Source organism: Parus major, chromosome 1A, assembly GCF_001522545.3.
Source record: "Parus major isolate Abel chromosome 1A, Parus_major1.1, whole genome shotgun sequence".
Taxonomy (NCBI): domain Eukaryota; kingdom Metazoa; phylum Chordata; class Aves; order Passeriformes; family Paridae; genus Parus; species Parus major.
The window spans coordinates 45,132,576-45,145,740 of NC_031773.1; the positions used below are offsets into that span (position 1 = coordinate 45,132,576).

Below are 13,165 nucleotides of genomic sequence, written 5' to 3' on the forward strand. Positions count from 1 at the left end.
GCCCACATGCGGGTCTAGGAGAGCAGTCAGTGACAGAGGAGGGACAGAACATGAAACAGTGGCCACCTTCTGCCCAGTCATACAGAGCACGTACTGCTCGAGTACCACACAGAGACAAATGTGGAGACAATCTCCATAAAACTCTGCAGTCTATTTCATTTCCCTGCTGTTTAAACCTCACCTGTCCTGAAGAGGAAGAGAAATATCCCAGAACTTCACTTTTTTATTTCTTTCTTTCTCAGCTGCTGGGATGAGGGCAGCAATAGCCCTGAGCAGAGGTTATGCTGCATCTAGCCCAAACACCAGCAATCTCTGCCTACCTCAAGATCCCAATTCCCTCACATATCAATTTGTGCTGTACCTATAAAGAACAACACAACCTTGCATTGATCACTGGGCAGAGCAAAGCCCAGCTCAACTGTACAAGTTTTACTTTTCTGACAGTGACACTGGAAGAAAGCATATTCTGCCAGGCAGATACTGATATTACCACTGAAAGTGTTATTCATGTTGACTTAATACTTCTCACTGCTGTCTTCTTGATGCTCTCTGTCCCCTGTGAATGAGGAAAGGAATCAAGACTCTATGCCTTCTGGTCAATAGGGTTCAAATACCTCCAGGTTCTTAGTGTGGATGTTTTATTTTGCATTGCCTTTTAACAGTTCAGTCCTATTTTGATGACTTTTCAAGAGAAAAGCACCAATATCTCAGCAAGCATTATTTCTCAAGGCTCTCATTAAAGAGAGACAAGGCCTGAGTGAGTGGGTTGTATGGTTACTTCTTTGTGCCACATAGGAATGATTTTGGTTCAGGTTCCTGGTTTTCTTTCTGGTCTTGTACTGCTGCAGCTTGCCTTGTTCTTTTCTGTCTGTCCAGCAACTTTCATAAGACATAAGTTGAACACATTTTAGAAAGTTGTTATCATATGGAAATTAAGAGTTTCTGTTGCTTTATTCATCTGAAATTCAAGTGTCAAGACCTTCCCTGAAGTTTTTAGCTCACAAGATATGCAGTCTTTCATCCAAATAGTTTTGTTAGACCATATTTTATAAGGTTGAACTTTAAACCTGGTGTTCAATTGCACCGAAGTTACACTAAAGATAGATTTGGCAAATGAACCTTTAAGCCTGTAGCTCAATAAATTATAGATTCTGATTAATATTTGAACAAGTCTTTCTTTGTGTTATATCTTAGTTATCAAAATCTATAGAAGATTCATTTCTCTACAGGTATCGTGTACTGTTAATTTGCTTCAATCTTCATTTAGCCAGTTGATGAAAATATGTTTTGCTTTTTACTTAGCAATCTTTCTGCTCCTATTGGTAAATAATTGAATACTTTTGATTCTTAGGTCTGAATCGATTGCTCAGTAATGGCTCCTATGAAGCTGCATTTCCTCTTCATGAGGTATTTTGCTCTTTTTTTTTTTTCTTTTCATTTTGAACAGACATTTCCCTCAAAATGAATTATTAATTGTGTAATTATTTATCCTCAATCTTACTAATGTTTGCCGCTGACATTCTTCCATTTAGCAATGTTTTTTTCCTTGGGGAAAAATTAGGGGTGTTCTCTTGCAAAAAGAGATGAGTAAAGGGAGTTGTTCTGGATCTATTCTGTAAAAACTGTTTGAGTTGATTTATCAGTGTGTTTTCAGAGAGGAAAAGCATCACATTATGGTTTCTTTTTTTATATTCTCCAAATATTTTCTCTGCTTTTATAGGCTATCACTTGAATTTAATTTATTATAAATTTCTTAGGAAGAATAATCTCAAATCTTAGTGACATCAGTTGATTTTATTTTTTTTTAATGCCATATTTAGCTTTTGGAGCACAAGCATGGAATTTGCATAAATTGTGTTATCCATACCTCTAGTAGGAGAGATTTCTTAAATATTATTTTTTATTGCTGTTATTCATTAATGTCTGGATTTGTATTTTAGGGAAGTTACAGAAGTAAGAATTCAATAAAAACCCATGGAGCAGAAAACCACAGACACCTGCTCTATGAGTGCTGGGCTTCCTGGGGAGTGTGGTATAAATACCAGCCATTGGATCTTGTAAGGTAAGACTTACCTGATTTTGCTGTGTCACATAGGTTGTTTCACTTCTGACAAAACCATGAAAAGCTCAGTTAATTCATGTGTTTTTTAAAAACTGACCCTGAAGTCATGGGAAACCATTTAGTTCATGGTGACACTACATCCAAAGAAATATTTATAGAGTCTGTAGAAGGAATTGAAAGAGAAAGACGTTTCCTTCCAGAGTTTCCTGGCACAGTAATTTGTAATTAAGTGTTTATTTAAGAGAGAAAAAAAAGGAAGAGAGAAATCTGTGGAGGCTGGATAGACTTGATTAGACGTCTGCCCACAGGAAGAGTTCTTCCTCCTCGGAGCACGTCTTTGGTAAAAGATAGGCTCTCACCAGATAGATCTTTTTCCAAAAAGCAGCCACAGAATGAGTTCTGGATGAATTTTCATGATGCTTACAACTGGGACAGAGCAGAGCTTACAGTTACTGAGTGTGCTACCGTGCTCAGCAACACTAGTGGTGGAAGTCTCCTCTGTGCCACCGCCCTTTAACTCAGACCTGTCACCACTGTCCAGATCTTTATTCATCTTGGAATGCAGTCTGCAAAGAAAAAAACACTGAGAAAGCTGAGATATGACTCCAAGTTCTTACAATCCTTTTAAAAAATGTTTTCAAATAGCCTTGCATGCACTAATAGAGGATTACATATTTCTTGCACATACAGAGACCAGAGCCTTTACTGATCATGTTGGTAGAAGTATTATTAGACAGTAATGGGCTTTTTCTACTTGAAGAGAGGAATATGGAGCTACAAGAATCTATTAATAAAGTCTTCAGATGTATCACAAGCACTGAAGATACATTGGCCATCAGGAAGGGTCATCTGCAACATGCAATTGGTCCAGCTTATTAATTTCCTCTTTCATAAGTCCTGCAACTAATAGAAAACTTTGCTCTTACTTATTCTCAAAATTGTTTCCAGATGAAAGATTTGTAGAGGGTAGCCCTGGAGACTAACAGTTTTATTGATTAAGGCCATATAAAACCTATCCATTTGGTAAAACAGAGAGTTTCATTTCCATGAATAAAAAGTTAACCAAGAAATACAATAAAAAATTTTACTGAGTCATTTAATCCTTTTAATGCTTTACAAAATAATTTATTAAATCTCATCATTTAATCCCAAAAGGTTTTTATTTCTTTTTTAATACTCTGGATAGAAATATGAAATTTCTGTCAAATTACACAATAGAAATTGTTGATTTATGGAGGAGCCAACAGTTATACTGAAGGGGTTTTTGCTTTCAATTTCCTAGTACACAAAAAGATATTATTACACTACAAACAACTTATTTTTATAGAGTTTTATAGCATTTGTCCATAGTGGTCAAGGCTACTGTTCTTCATCACTTCTTGCTCGTGAAAGTGCTCTTGAGGCAACATCTGGTGTTTGGTTTAATTTGATGATCAGACATCTGAAAGGATTTTTTTAAATATGAGAATAAATGGTTATAGAATAAGCAATGTTAGAGATATGATTATTCTAGACCTTGATAGCAGCTGTCTTGCATAGCCTGGGTTTAAAGTTTAAGATATTTTAAGAAACTTAATTTTTTCATCAAATAGAGTTTTCAAAATCTATTTAAAAAAAAAAAAAGGCTATAGACTCCCTAGCTGAGGTCAGAAGTGTCCTGCTGTTGTTGAGAGAAGGTGTTTACCCAAAGAGGAGAGGGGCAGGGGGAGCTGTGAGATTCCCTGAGCACTGGCAGCAGACTGAGTCACAAGCCACCAAACTCTGCAGCTCCAAAGCTGCAGCCCCAGCCCAGCCTGCCATTTGTCACCAGGAACACATCCACAGCTGTGATGAATTCACTGAAGGAGGGTGGCAAAAAAAGAGAAGGGGATGTCTTTTTCTTCTCACTTCACAGATACTGAGTTATTCACATTTCCTCAGCTCCTGCTGAGTTTTCAGAGGATTTGAAGATTTGGGAGGAGCTAAGGAAATGTGAGTAATCCAGCACCCGTGAATGAACCTTCCATGTCTCCTGCCAGGCTCAGCAGTTCAGATGTCTATTGAATGGGAGACTTTTCCTTGAAGAACTGATGACACCAGCAAGACCTGCTGTTCATTTCACTTGGAAGTGTCTCAGAGGGCACACTTTAAAAAGAAGCTTTTTTTCAGCACCAGTTCTACAGCAGGATTTTTTTTTCCCCCCATAGCAGGGGTTATGTGGGATCATGCTTGAAGGGTTTAGTGTTGTCATCTGTACAAAAGGAGTGGCTGGACATTGATTTTTCCACAGACATCTGGCCAGAACTTATGCTGCTAGTTGATATTATGCTTTAGAAAGGCTAAGAAATAAATTAGATGCCGATGGTACAATTATGTCATTACTACATGTGTTATTTCTACCTTAAAGTCAAGTTACCACAATGATAAGTGAAAATGTTCCTACTTCTGTGCTGTTTTACTTTTTTCTTAGATGTTAAAAGGAGGTTTCCATCTCCTGTGCTGCCAATTTGGCAACTCCCAAATATCATTTAATCTCATCAGCTGGCTGTTATGGAGATGCTAGTCACTAAAAATAAATGAGGAAAAAGTCATTTGAGGGAAATTGTGTGATTCTGCTTCCACTCTGCTTTGAAACATGTGGCAGTGCAGTGGCCCAGACTTGGTGTAGCTTACAAATCTACTCCTATTAGTCAACAGATGTGGCACCGTGACTTTAATTACGCATCTCTTGGAATTTAGTGTCCATAGATACTTTACAAGAACAATTTATGATCCTTAGAATTGATTATAATTGGAAAGAAACAGGACTTGTTATATTTATATGCTCTGGGACCATGTAAATCAACAGAAACAGCTTCAGTGATTCCTGTGGACTTTCACCTCCTTCACACTTCTGTGCATTGCAGTTTCCCTCTTAATTGTGCACAAAATGCTCCTGCTGCTGCTTGTGCATATAACTCACAGGACAAAAACACAGGGAGAAAACAATGGTTTTTAAGCCAATTTGAAGCTATCTAAATGAACCTGGAAGTAAAAACTGATGCATGAGTAACCTGCATTTTACTCCAGGTTTCCATTAAATGTCTTGACTGCTGTCTACTCCCTATCAGTCTTCTGTTAAGCCTTCCTACCCACCCCATCATTTCATATGCCCAGAACACCTGCTGGAAAGCTCTAGTTTCTGTGATGTAGAAAGTTCTGTATAAAATTTCATTCTTACCTGCAAAACAATAAATGAAAATAGATAGGTTCTTGGCTTGAGCCCTGATCTGTCTATGTTCTAGATCCACGACTTCCTTCTAGGCATGCTGAAAGCAAAATATTCTATAATGAAGGTCATTAAACATAGGATAACCCAATAACACATTTCATAGGTCTGAAATTAGACTTTATAGCTTAATACTTTTTAAAAATGTGCCTTATTGATAAATATTGATATTGAAATCTTGACCCAATTAAGTCATAGCTCTACCACTGGAAATGGGTTGAGGGGGTACAAAACTCACCATTAAGGTAATTGATATTGAGGGGATAGTATACAGGCTAGCTTACAACTGAGAAGCTGAAATTACATTTTTATTATTATTTTGATGGTACAGCACATATAAGGATAGGATAGATGGATTGTTCTATTAGGTGCTGGGGGTCTTTTATGTCTCTGCTTTTTGTGGAGAAAAATTTTCGGTGGGAGAACCATTAAAGACTCAAACTATTTTTTTCTGACCATATTAATAATCTGAAAAATTGGATTGTAATAAATTAGCAAAGTTAACAAGAACACAAAGATGTTATCAACACCAGAAAATTTTAAAGTGGCCTTGAAATGAGCAGAATGATAACAGGTGAAATTTAGGTATAAGTAAGGCACAGTGATGCATTCTGGAAAAAAATCCTCTAGAATTCTTTGTGTACATTGCTGAGCCCTGGCTTGGAGAGAACTGCCCACACTGAGGCAAGCTATATGAAATTTCTGCTCCTTACATAGTGACAGAAGAAGAGAAGAAACAAATGTGTTCTTCAAACAGGTATTTGGGGCAAATTGAAGGGAGTGACAAAGGTATCTCTACACATTATTCATGTCCTGAGGGTCATGATGGTCCAGACTAGCTGAATTACATACTGGAATAAATGTGGAACTGCTCTGAGTATGGCACCTAGGAAGGCCTCCAAAGACCTTCTTACTGGCATAGTTTGTTTCCATAGCATTTGACTGAGTGGTATCTGAGCAGGGACTGAAAGGAGAAGTATGCAAACTATGGGGCCAGAGGACATGATATTTTAAATTGATCCTGATGCAGTTTACAGTAGTACATCCTGTGCCTCTGGAGTACCAGCTGTGCTGCAAAGGGCAATAATGGAACCCCAAGGCTGTCTCTCCATGTTTAAACCAATACGTACCACAGTAATGTCAACATCCTTCATTTATTTTTAAAACCTGGCTCAGATGCCTTTTCCTTACTTTTCAGGGAAGGGTTGATTCCCATCATGGACAGTCTTCCTTATGCACACACCGAACTTTGCTTGGGTCTTCATCTAGGATGAAGATGTTTGACTTCTAGATCAAAAAGAATACTATGATTTGCACTGTTAGATTGAAGGGTCCAACAGGATAGGAGACTATTTTTGTCATTAATGCTTGTCAGCTAGAGGATTGGAACAAGGAAGTATGAAGTGAAAAATAAAGCTTGATGAGGGTTAGGTGGGCTTCACTACTTCAAACTGTATACATGGAGGAAAATAGGTTGTCCATCTTCAGTGGAAGTGAGCTCAGATGTGAGTTTGCATTTCTGGAGGTGCAGGCACAGACTGACATCCTAGGTAAGGAAAGTAATTAGGCCAAAGGTTTCATTTACACTCTTAAGTCAGGTCTTAAAAAGCAGTTTGCAGTGTGTTTTTTACAATCAGACCCTTTGCCTTGTCAGAACTGAGCATGTTAGCATTAGCTTCCCTTCTCTTTAGCCTGTGAATTTGAGTCTCTGTTGAATGACAAAAGAATAAAAACAAAATGGCAATGTTTGTGTTCTTATACAGATCTGGCAAACTCAAATGAAAATAGTCACTGCAAGTCAGTGTCTTTTAGCTGAGCATGAGCTCAGGCCAGAGAGATATTTCTCACACTGGGAATTTTTAATAACAACTTAAAAACTGGTAATTTTGAGCAGTCCAGATCAAGTGTCCTCCAGGGCACACAGCACTAGAGACAGTCCTAGGTCTTTCCATTCTCACTGAGAAGGTTTGGCCAATGATGTTTTCTGGTAGCACAGAAGAGACAGCACTGCTGGGCCACTGCACTTACTCTCTGGATAGATCAGCAGTTGCATCATTAAAGTGAAAGCCAGTTTCCAGCAGCAGCTATTTTCAAACTGAGAGGACATGCAAGTTAAAGTATTCTGCAAAGTCTCTGAAACACAAATATATCACATTGCCTCATTCTTTAAAACCGGTCTTGTAAATAATCCCCTAAAATCTCAGCCTCCTGTGCACAAATCAGACACAGGACAATACCTGAGCCTGCTCCTTTGCTGATGAGCTCAGCAGGTTTTTGTGTGCCTGATGTGTTCCCTAACACAAAAAATAAAGGCTTGGCTCTGTTTGGGAGGAGGAAATTTGCTAATGAATATGTAGCAACACATCTTTGTAGCTACTTTGCCGCATGTTTTTGAGCAACATATCTAATAAATTAGGATCAATTCAGACTGCTTTCCTCAATCCATTGCAAGATGATGGACCCCACTTGCACTTCACTTTCCACTGCAGTAGAATCATGAAATTAGTTTTCCAGGAGCTGAGCTAAGAAAATAAATAATCAAATGAAAATAAACTGTATTGGAGAATGAGCTCTGGTTAATTGAATTCTTAGAGCTAATTTGAGCTCAAATAATTTTTGCTGTTAAACAAGCTTTAGGGATAAAATTTATTTCAACGCAATTATTTGGGCAGTAAAGTCCAACAGCTAAAATCAAAGCACACCATCAATTTCCCAAATACAAAGAACCAGCTTTCTAAAAGTAACTCAGTGTTTCCTTCATGAGGTCTCCACTTATCTAAATGTAAACTGGGGTTCTTGAATTTTTTAATTAATGTTTTAAGTTCATTCCTGAGGCAGGTCCCTCAGTGTGTATTTAGAAGCTTAGCTGAAGGCTTTTCTTCCTCTTTAATCTACTTTTTAGATATGATAGAATTTTATTTTTTCTACTAATGAGCAAGATTAAGTAGATTATTCTAATTAGCAGGTAACTTTGCTGTGTTTTGTTTTTAAAACAGACGGTACTTTGGTGAGAAAATTGGGCTGTACTTTGCCTGGTTAGGCTGGTACACAGGGATGCTCTTCCCAGCTGCCTTCATTGGATTGTTTGTCTTTTTGTATGGAGTCACCACTTTGAACCACTGCCAAGTCAGGTAATGTGGGAACTTTTATAAAGAAGTTGCAGCTGTGGGTTATTATGAATAATTTAAGAGATCTTCCCACAAGCTGTTAATTATTTTATTTTGAACTGTTGAATGAACAGCCAAGAAAAGATGGCTTAGTTGTCATAAGATATGGTATGGTAACAAACTTCCCATGTTTTATGCTCCTGAAGTGGGATGAAAGGAAATGCTTCTGCCCAGTTCCAGTTGCTAATGGTGCTGGCAAGTCAGAACAAAGTAGGGAAAAAGTCGACTCCTTCATTACTCTTCAAGAGGCCAGCATGAGAGTGGGGAATTTTCACTCTACATAAGGCCTTTCCCAAAGATCCACCACAGAGAGGCATTCCTCAGGTGAAGAGAATACTGGACCTTCTCCTGAGTGATGCATCTCTAAGTTTTTGGGCACTTAAGTCACAAGAATAACTTTGTTTGAAGTTACCCTCATCCTCCTCCTAGCAAAGGTCACTGTGACTCAAGGAGAAGCTGGAAATGGTGAAGAGATACTGCTAGGCTGTCCCTGGAGAACTGCACTCTGCAGTTATGACTCTGTAGTCTTAGACAGTCAACAAATATTAATTATGCACATGCAGTTATGAACATCTTGGCTTAGGTTACAGACCAGTTTTGTTCAATATGTAAATGAATATTAGCAAAGCCTATCCATCAATCCAGACAGATTGCCGTGCAGATTGTTGTAGTTAAGAAGCTATTAATTTTCATCTTCTCTATTTTTCCAGTAAAGAAGTCTGCCAAGCTACAGATATCATTATGTGTCCTATATGTGATAAATACTGCCCCTTCATGAGGTTGTCAGACAGCTGCATTTATGCCAAGGTATGTTTTAGGCTATGCAAATAGATGATTCCTGGTAAAAGCGTGAATTTTGCCTTTTGAATTTGCCCTTAGTGAGCTTGGGTAGATAAAGTCTTGAAGGGACAGATCAAGTTCAGCCAACATTAACACTGTTGTTCACCAATACTTAGTCTGAGTTGTAAAACATTTGAATGCAATCTGCACTTGGAGATTCAGGAGTCTCAGAGGTCGTGCCCTTGAGCCGTGTGTCATGGTGTCCTGGACATCAGCCTTTATCTCCTCATCCATCCTCTCTACATGGCTCCATAATATTAATGCTTTGGGTCTGAAATGATGCTAACATCTGGTGTTGGCAGGGGTCAGTCCCAGGCCAGGCTGTCAAACAGCCCTGAAAATTCACAGGTGGATTTCATGTGTCAAGGGAAGGATATTCAGGATTGTCAGACCAGCTAAACTCATGATCACATTAATTTTCATAAGTGGAAATAGAAAATAAGGGCTTATTTTCACAAATTGATAATTTTAATATCTCTCTCAGGTAACCCACCTTTTTGACAATGGAGCTACTGTCTTTTTTGCTGTTTTCATGGCAGTGTGGGGTAAGTTTTCATTTTGATATTTTAATTGCGCCATCTTTTTCTTAAAGAATGTAATGCAACATAGGCCCTTTTGTTTTCCAGCACACTTTTTTTCTGATACTAAGAAAAAGAATATAGGCTTGAGACTTTTCTGTTTCTGAAAAAGGAAGATGGAATTAGTTAATCAAGTTTTTATTTGATAATAATTTTAATTAAAACAAAACTGTGAATGCAGTTATGTAGTTTTTATATATATATATATATATATATATATATATATTATAATTCTGTGGAATTTCTAACCATTTTTAAATCCATTGGTACTAAGACCTTCTCTCTATTACTGCTCAGGGCTTCTCCTAGCTTAGGGCAGCTCAGTTTAGTGTCAGTATTAAAATGAGGTAATGTAGTTTTTCCCCACCTTGCAGAAAGGCAGTAAAACTTAAATCTATGTAAGCTGATTGCAGTTAAAGCCAAACACCAATGAAATAAATAAAATATTTCACTGAATGTCAAATTGATCTGAGTGTTGCCATGGAGGCTGAATTTTGCCCATAGAAATGTTCTATTTTTGGGTCAACTCTTTTTCCTACTATGTCATGTGGGCAGAATTGAAGGCAAGAGGAATCAGTAATTTCTGGCAGCACAAAGATTATTTCAAACAACCCTAAACACACCCAGGCTCTTAGCTGCTACCAAGCCATTTTGAGAGAAGGTTAATGTAGAAAATGGCTCAACAAGGTGACTCAAAAACAGCATCCAAGTCCTTGAGCTATCCAGATTTAGTCATTGTTCTCCTGGTCTTACACATCTCCAGCTGCTTTGGAAAGGTGTCCAAGTAATTCTTATATTCTTAATTTTAAACTGCAAATCTCTTTACTGAACCACAAGAAATATCCAGGAAATGACATGAGAGACAGCAGAACAACAGAGATTACCCTGTCTACCTCAATTCCTACCTCCAAAACTCCAGTTTTGTCTTAGTTAACCAATTAAATTAGGTGATACACCAATCAAACCTATTTATTCCATTTCATGTAATACTGACAATATTAAAATATTATAAATCACATTTAAGAAAAATCCCCAAATCATACAAATTTTATGTTTCTCTTTGATACCTCATCTTTGTTTTAGAGCTACAGAGAGCTAAGAATCACCAAAAATTTCTATGCCTTAAAGATTACTTTTAGATGTTTACTCAGTTTTTCCAAACTCTTTCTCCATGTATTCACTGAAGTTGAGAATTTCCAAGACAAGGACATCTCTATTTCCAAGGCAGGGACCTCTCTAGGTAGGAAAACTGATGGGTTAACATTGCTGAATGTTTATGGAAGCGTTCCTAACTGCTGGTGAGCACGTCTTGGGAGTGCAGAGTTTTCCACCAGTGCTTTTGTTCCTCCTTAACAATAACAGTGCTTTCAGAAAACAGCTGTGCTCACAGCACGGCTTCTGTGTCTTAGTTTAGATCCAGGGCTGTAGGAAAAGCAGCTCTAGATAAGGGGAGTCCCTCACAGAGGTGGCCGTGCCCAGTCCTGCCTTGTGCTTGCTGCCTTTGAGAAGGCTGAGGAGGCTGAACACGGCTGCCTACAACATGTTCTACACCCTCCCTCTTCCCTCTCTTTAGTTGGCAGGAGCCACATCTCACTCTGGTTAGCCTCTCCTTCCTCCCCTTCCTTCAGCATCACTGACAGACTCCCAGACCCAGTTCCCTCTGGGAATCTCCACAGCAGCCTGCCAGGACTGAGCAGTGCACTGCCCACCCATGCATCCACAGCACCTAAGTCCACAGTGAGATAAGAAAAAAATACAAATAGAAGCTGCCCTCTGGATGATTTGGCTACTGCAGAAGAGACTATAGGACAGCAGCTGGGGTGAGAGCTCTCCCCATCACTTTTTTTGGCTTACTGTGATTGTGAGCTGACTGCCAAGAGGGACAGAGGGGCAGCACCAGCAAGAGCTCTGAGTGTAGGGTTTGGTTTGGGAATGGAGCAGTCCTCTGACTCTGCACAAACCATACTTCCTTAAAGAAGGCTTTGCAGAGAAACAGTGATATTGTGGAGATATTTTCCATGCAGATTGGCTAAAGCAACATCAAATAGGGGAAGTCACGCTTTCCAGGGATTTTCTGGTACTGTATTTAGGAGTTGGCTTACTGCCTGTGTTAAGTGGGTTTTCAGTCTGCAGTAGGCCTATTGGCAGCTGCAGGCATTGCCATCATCGCAGTAAATCATAGAGGAAGAGAAAAATCAATGATAGCAGTTGGATTGTGGAAATGTTTCTTCTGTCAGCATGAAACAACTGGAAAACACATAAAATATTGGCTGTGAAAAGTTCAGCCTTCCAGATGATCCAGTTTGACAGACACTGACATATTAAATAATTATGGCAGTTCTTTCATAAGAAGAGAACAAAAGCAAAACCAAAAAAGGCAGCTAGAACTGTGTTATGACTTTTGCCAGAAAAAAAAAATAACAAATCTAAACTACTAGACAAAGACAGAAAACGAGAGAAAGATGTTAATTCAAAAAAATGTTGACATTTAAAGTGAAGGGAAAAGTAATTCTCATTAAAGAAATCTAGGTAAATTTGGCACTCAGTTGACTTCAGTATGTTTCAGTAAAGCCAGATGGAATTGCAGATTTTACTTTTCCAGTTGAGGAACTGGGGAAACCTATTGCAAAGCTGTTACTGCCAAGATGTTTCCTGAGGCTCTATAGCAAAATTCTGTAACTGTTCAATAGGGAAGTCCAGCAATTTATCATTTCTAAAGCTGTGCTGAAGACAGGGTAGGCTGACAGTAGTTTCTCTCTCTGTGTACATCTTTGGGGGACCAAGGGATGCAAGAAAAATCCTTTTTGAAATTTCTTCCTGTGTAGCATGTTTCCTTTGATAAAAGAAATAGCTTTAGAACACTCGCTGAGAGGCAAAACTGGGAGGAGAAAAAAAGGACTGGCATGAAGAACTTAACACTTTTTTCAAGCAATTAGAAATGCCAACATAAAACAATTTTTCTGTATGTATCTGTTAGTCTAATAAAAAAAAAATTACTTTCCTACAATTCTTGCCTCTAGCATAAAACATTGACATTGATCTGCTCTCTGAGGAGACAGAATTTAAGGATGTTCTTCAGCAACACTGCTGGTATATAGAATATATTCTAGGAGTCAGGATGGATATATTAAATGGTGCTCTGAAATACAATAGAGAGAGGATTTCTGAGAGAAGGTCAGGGTAAAGCTATTTCCAACAAGAGGCCATTTGCATTACAAGATAAGATCACAACTTGCTACAGAAGCATCTGAGGAAATGATGTTAAGACAGC

At 38.4% G+C, this 13,165-nt stretch overlaps 1 protein-coding gene across 7 annotated transcripts in view; it reads left to right on the plus strand.

Moving 5' to 3' along the window:
- The window catches only part of ANO4 (anoctamin 4), a 169,891-nt gene that overhangs the window by 119,100 nt on the left and 37,626 nt on the right, over positions 1-13,165 (plus strand). For all 7 annotated transcript variants that reach the window (XM_033514332.1, XM_033514334.1, XM_015627778.3 and 4 more), the window contains 5 exons: positions 1,352-1,407; positions 1,941-2,062; positions 8,306-8,440; positions 9,187-9,283; positions 9,801-9,861. In XM_033514332.1, the coding sequence (XP_033370223.1) occupies positions 1,352-1,407; positions 1,941-2,062; positions 8,306-8,440; positions 9,187-9,283; positions 9,801-9,861 (471 nt within the window). The remainder of the gene's footprint in view (positions 1-1,351; positions 1,408-1,940; positions 2,063-8,305; positions 8,441-9,186; positions 9,284-9,800; positions 9,862-13,165) is intronic.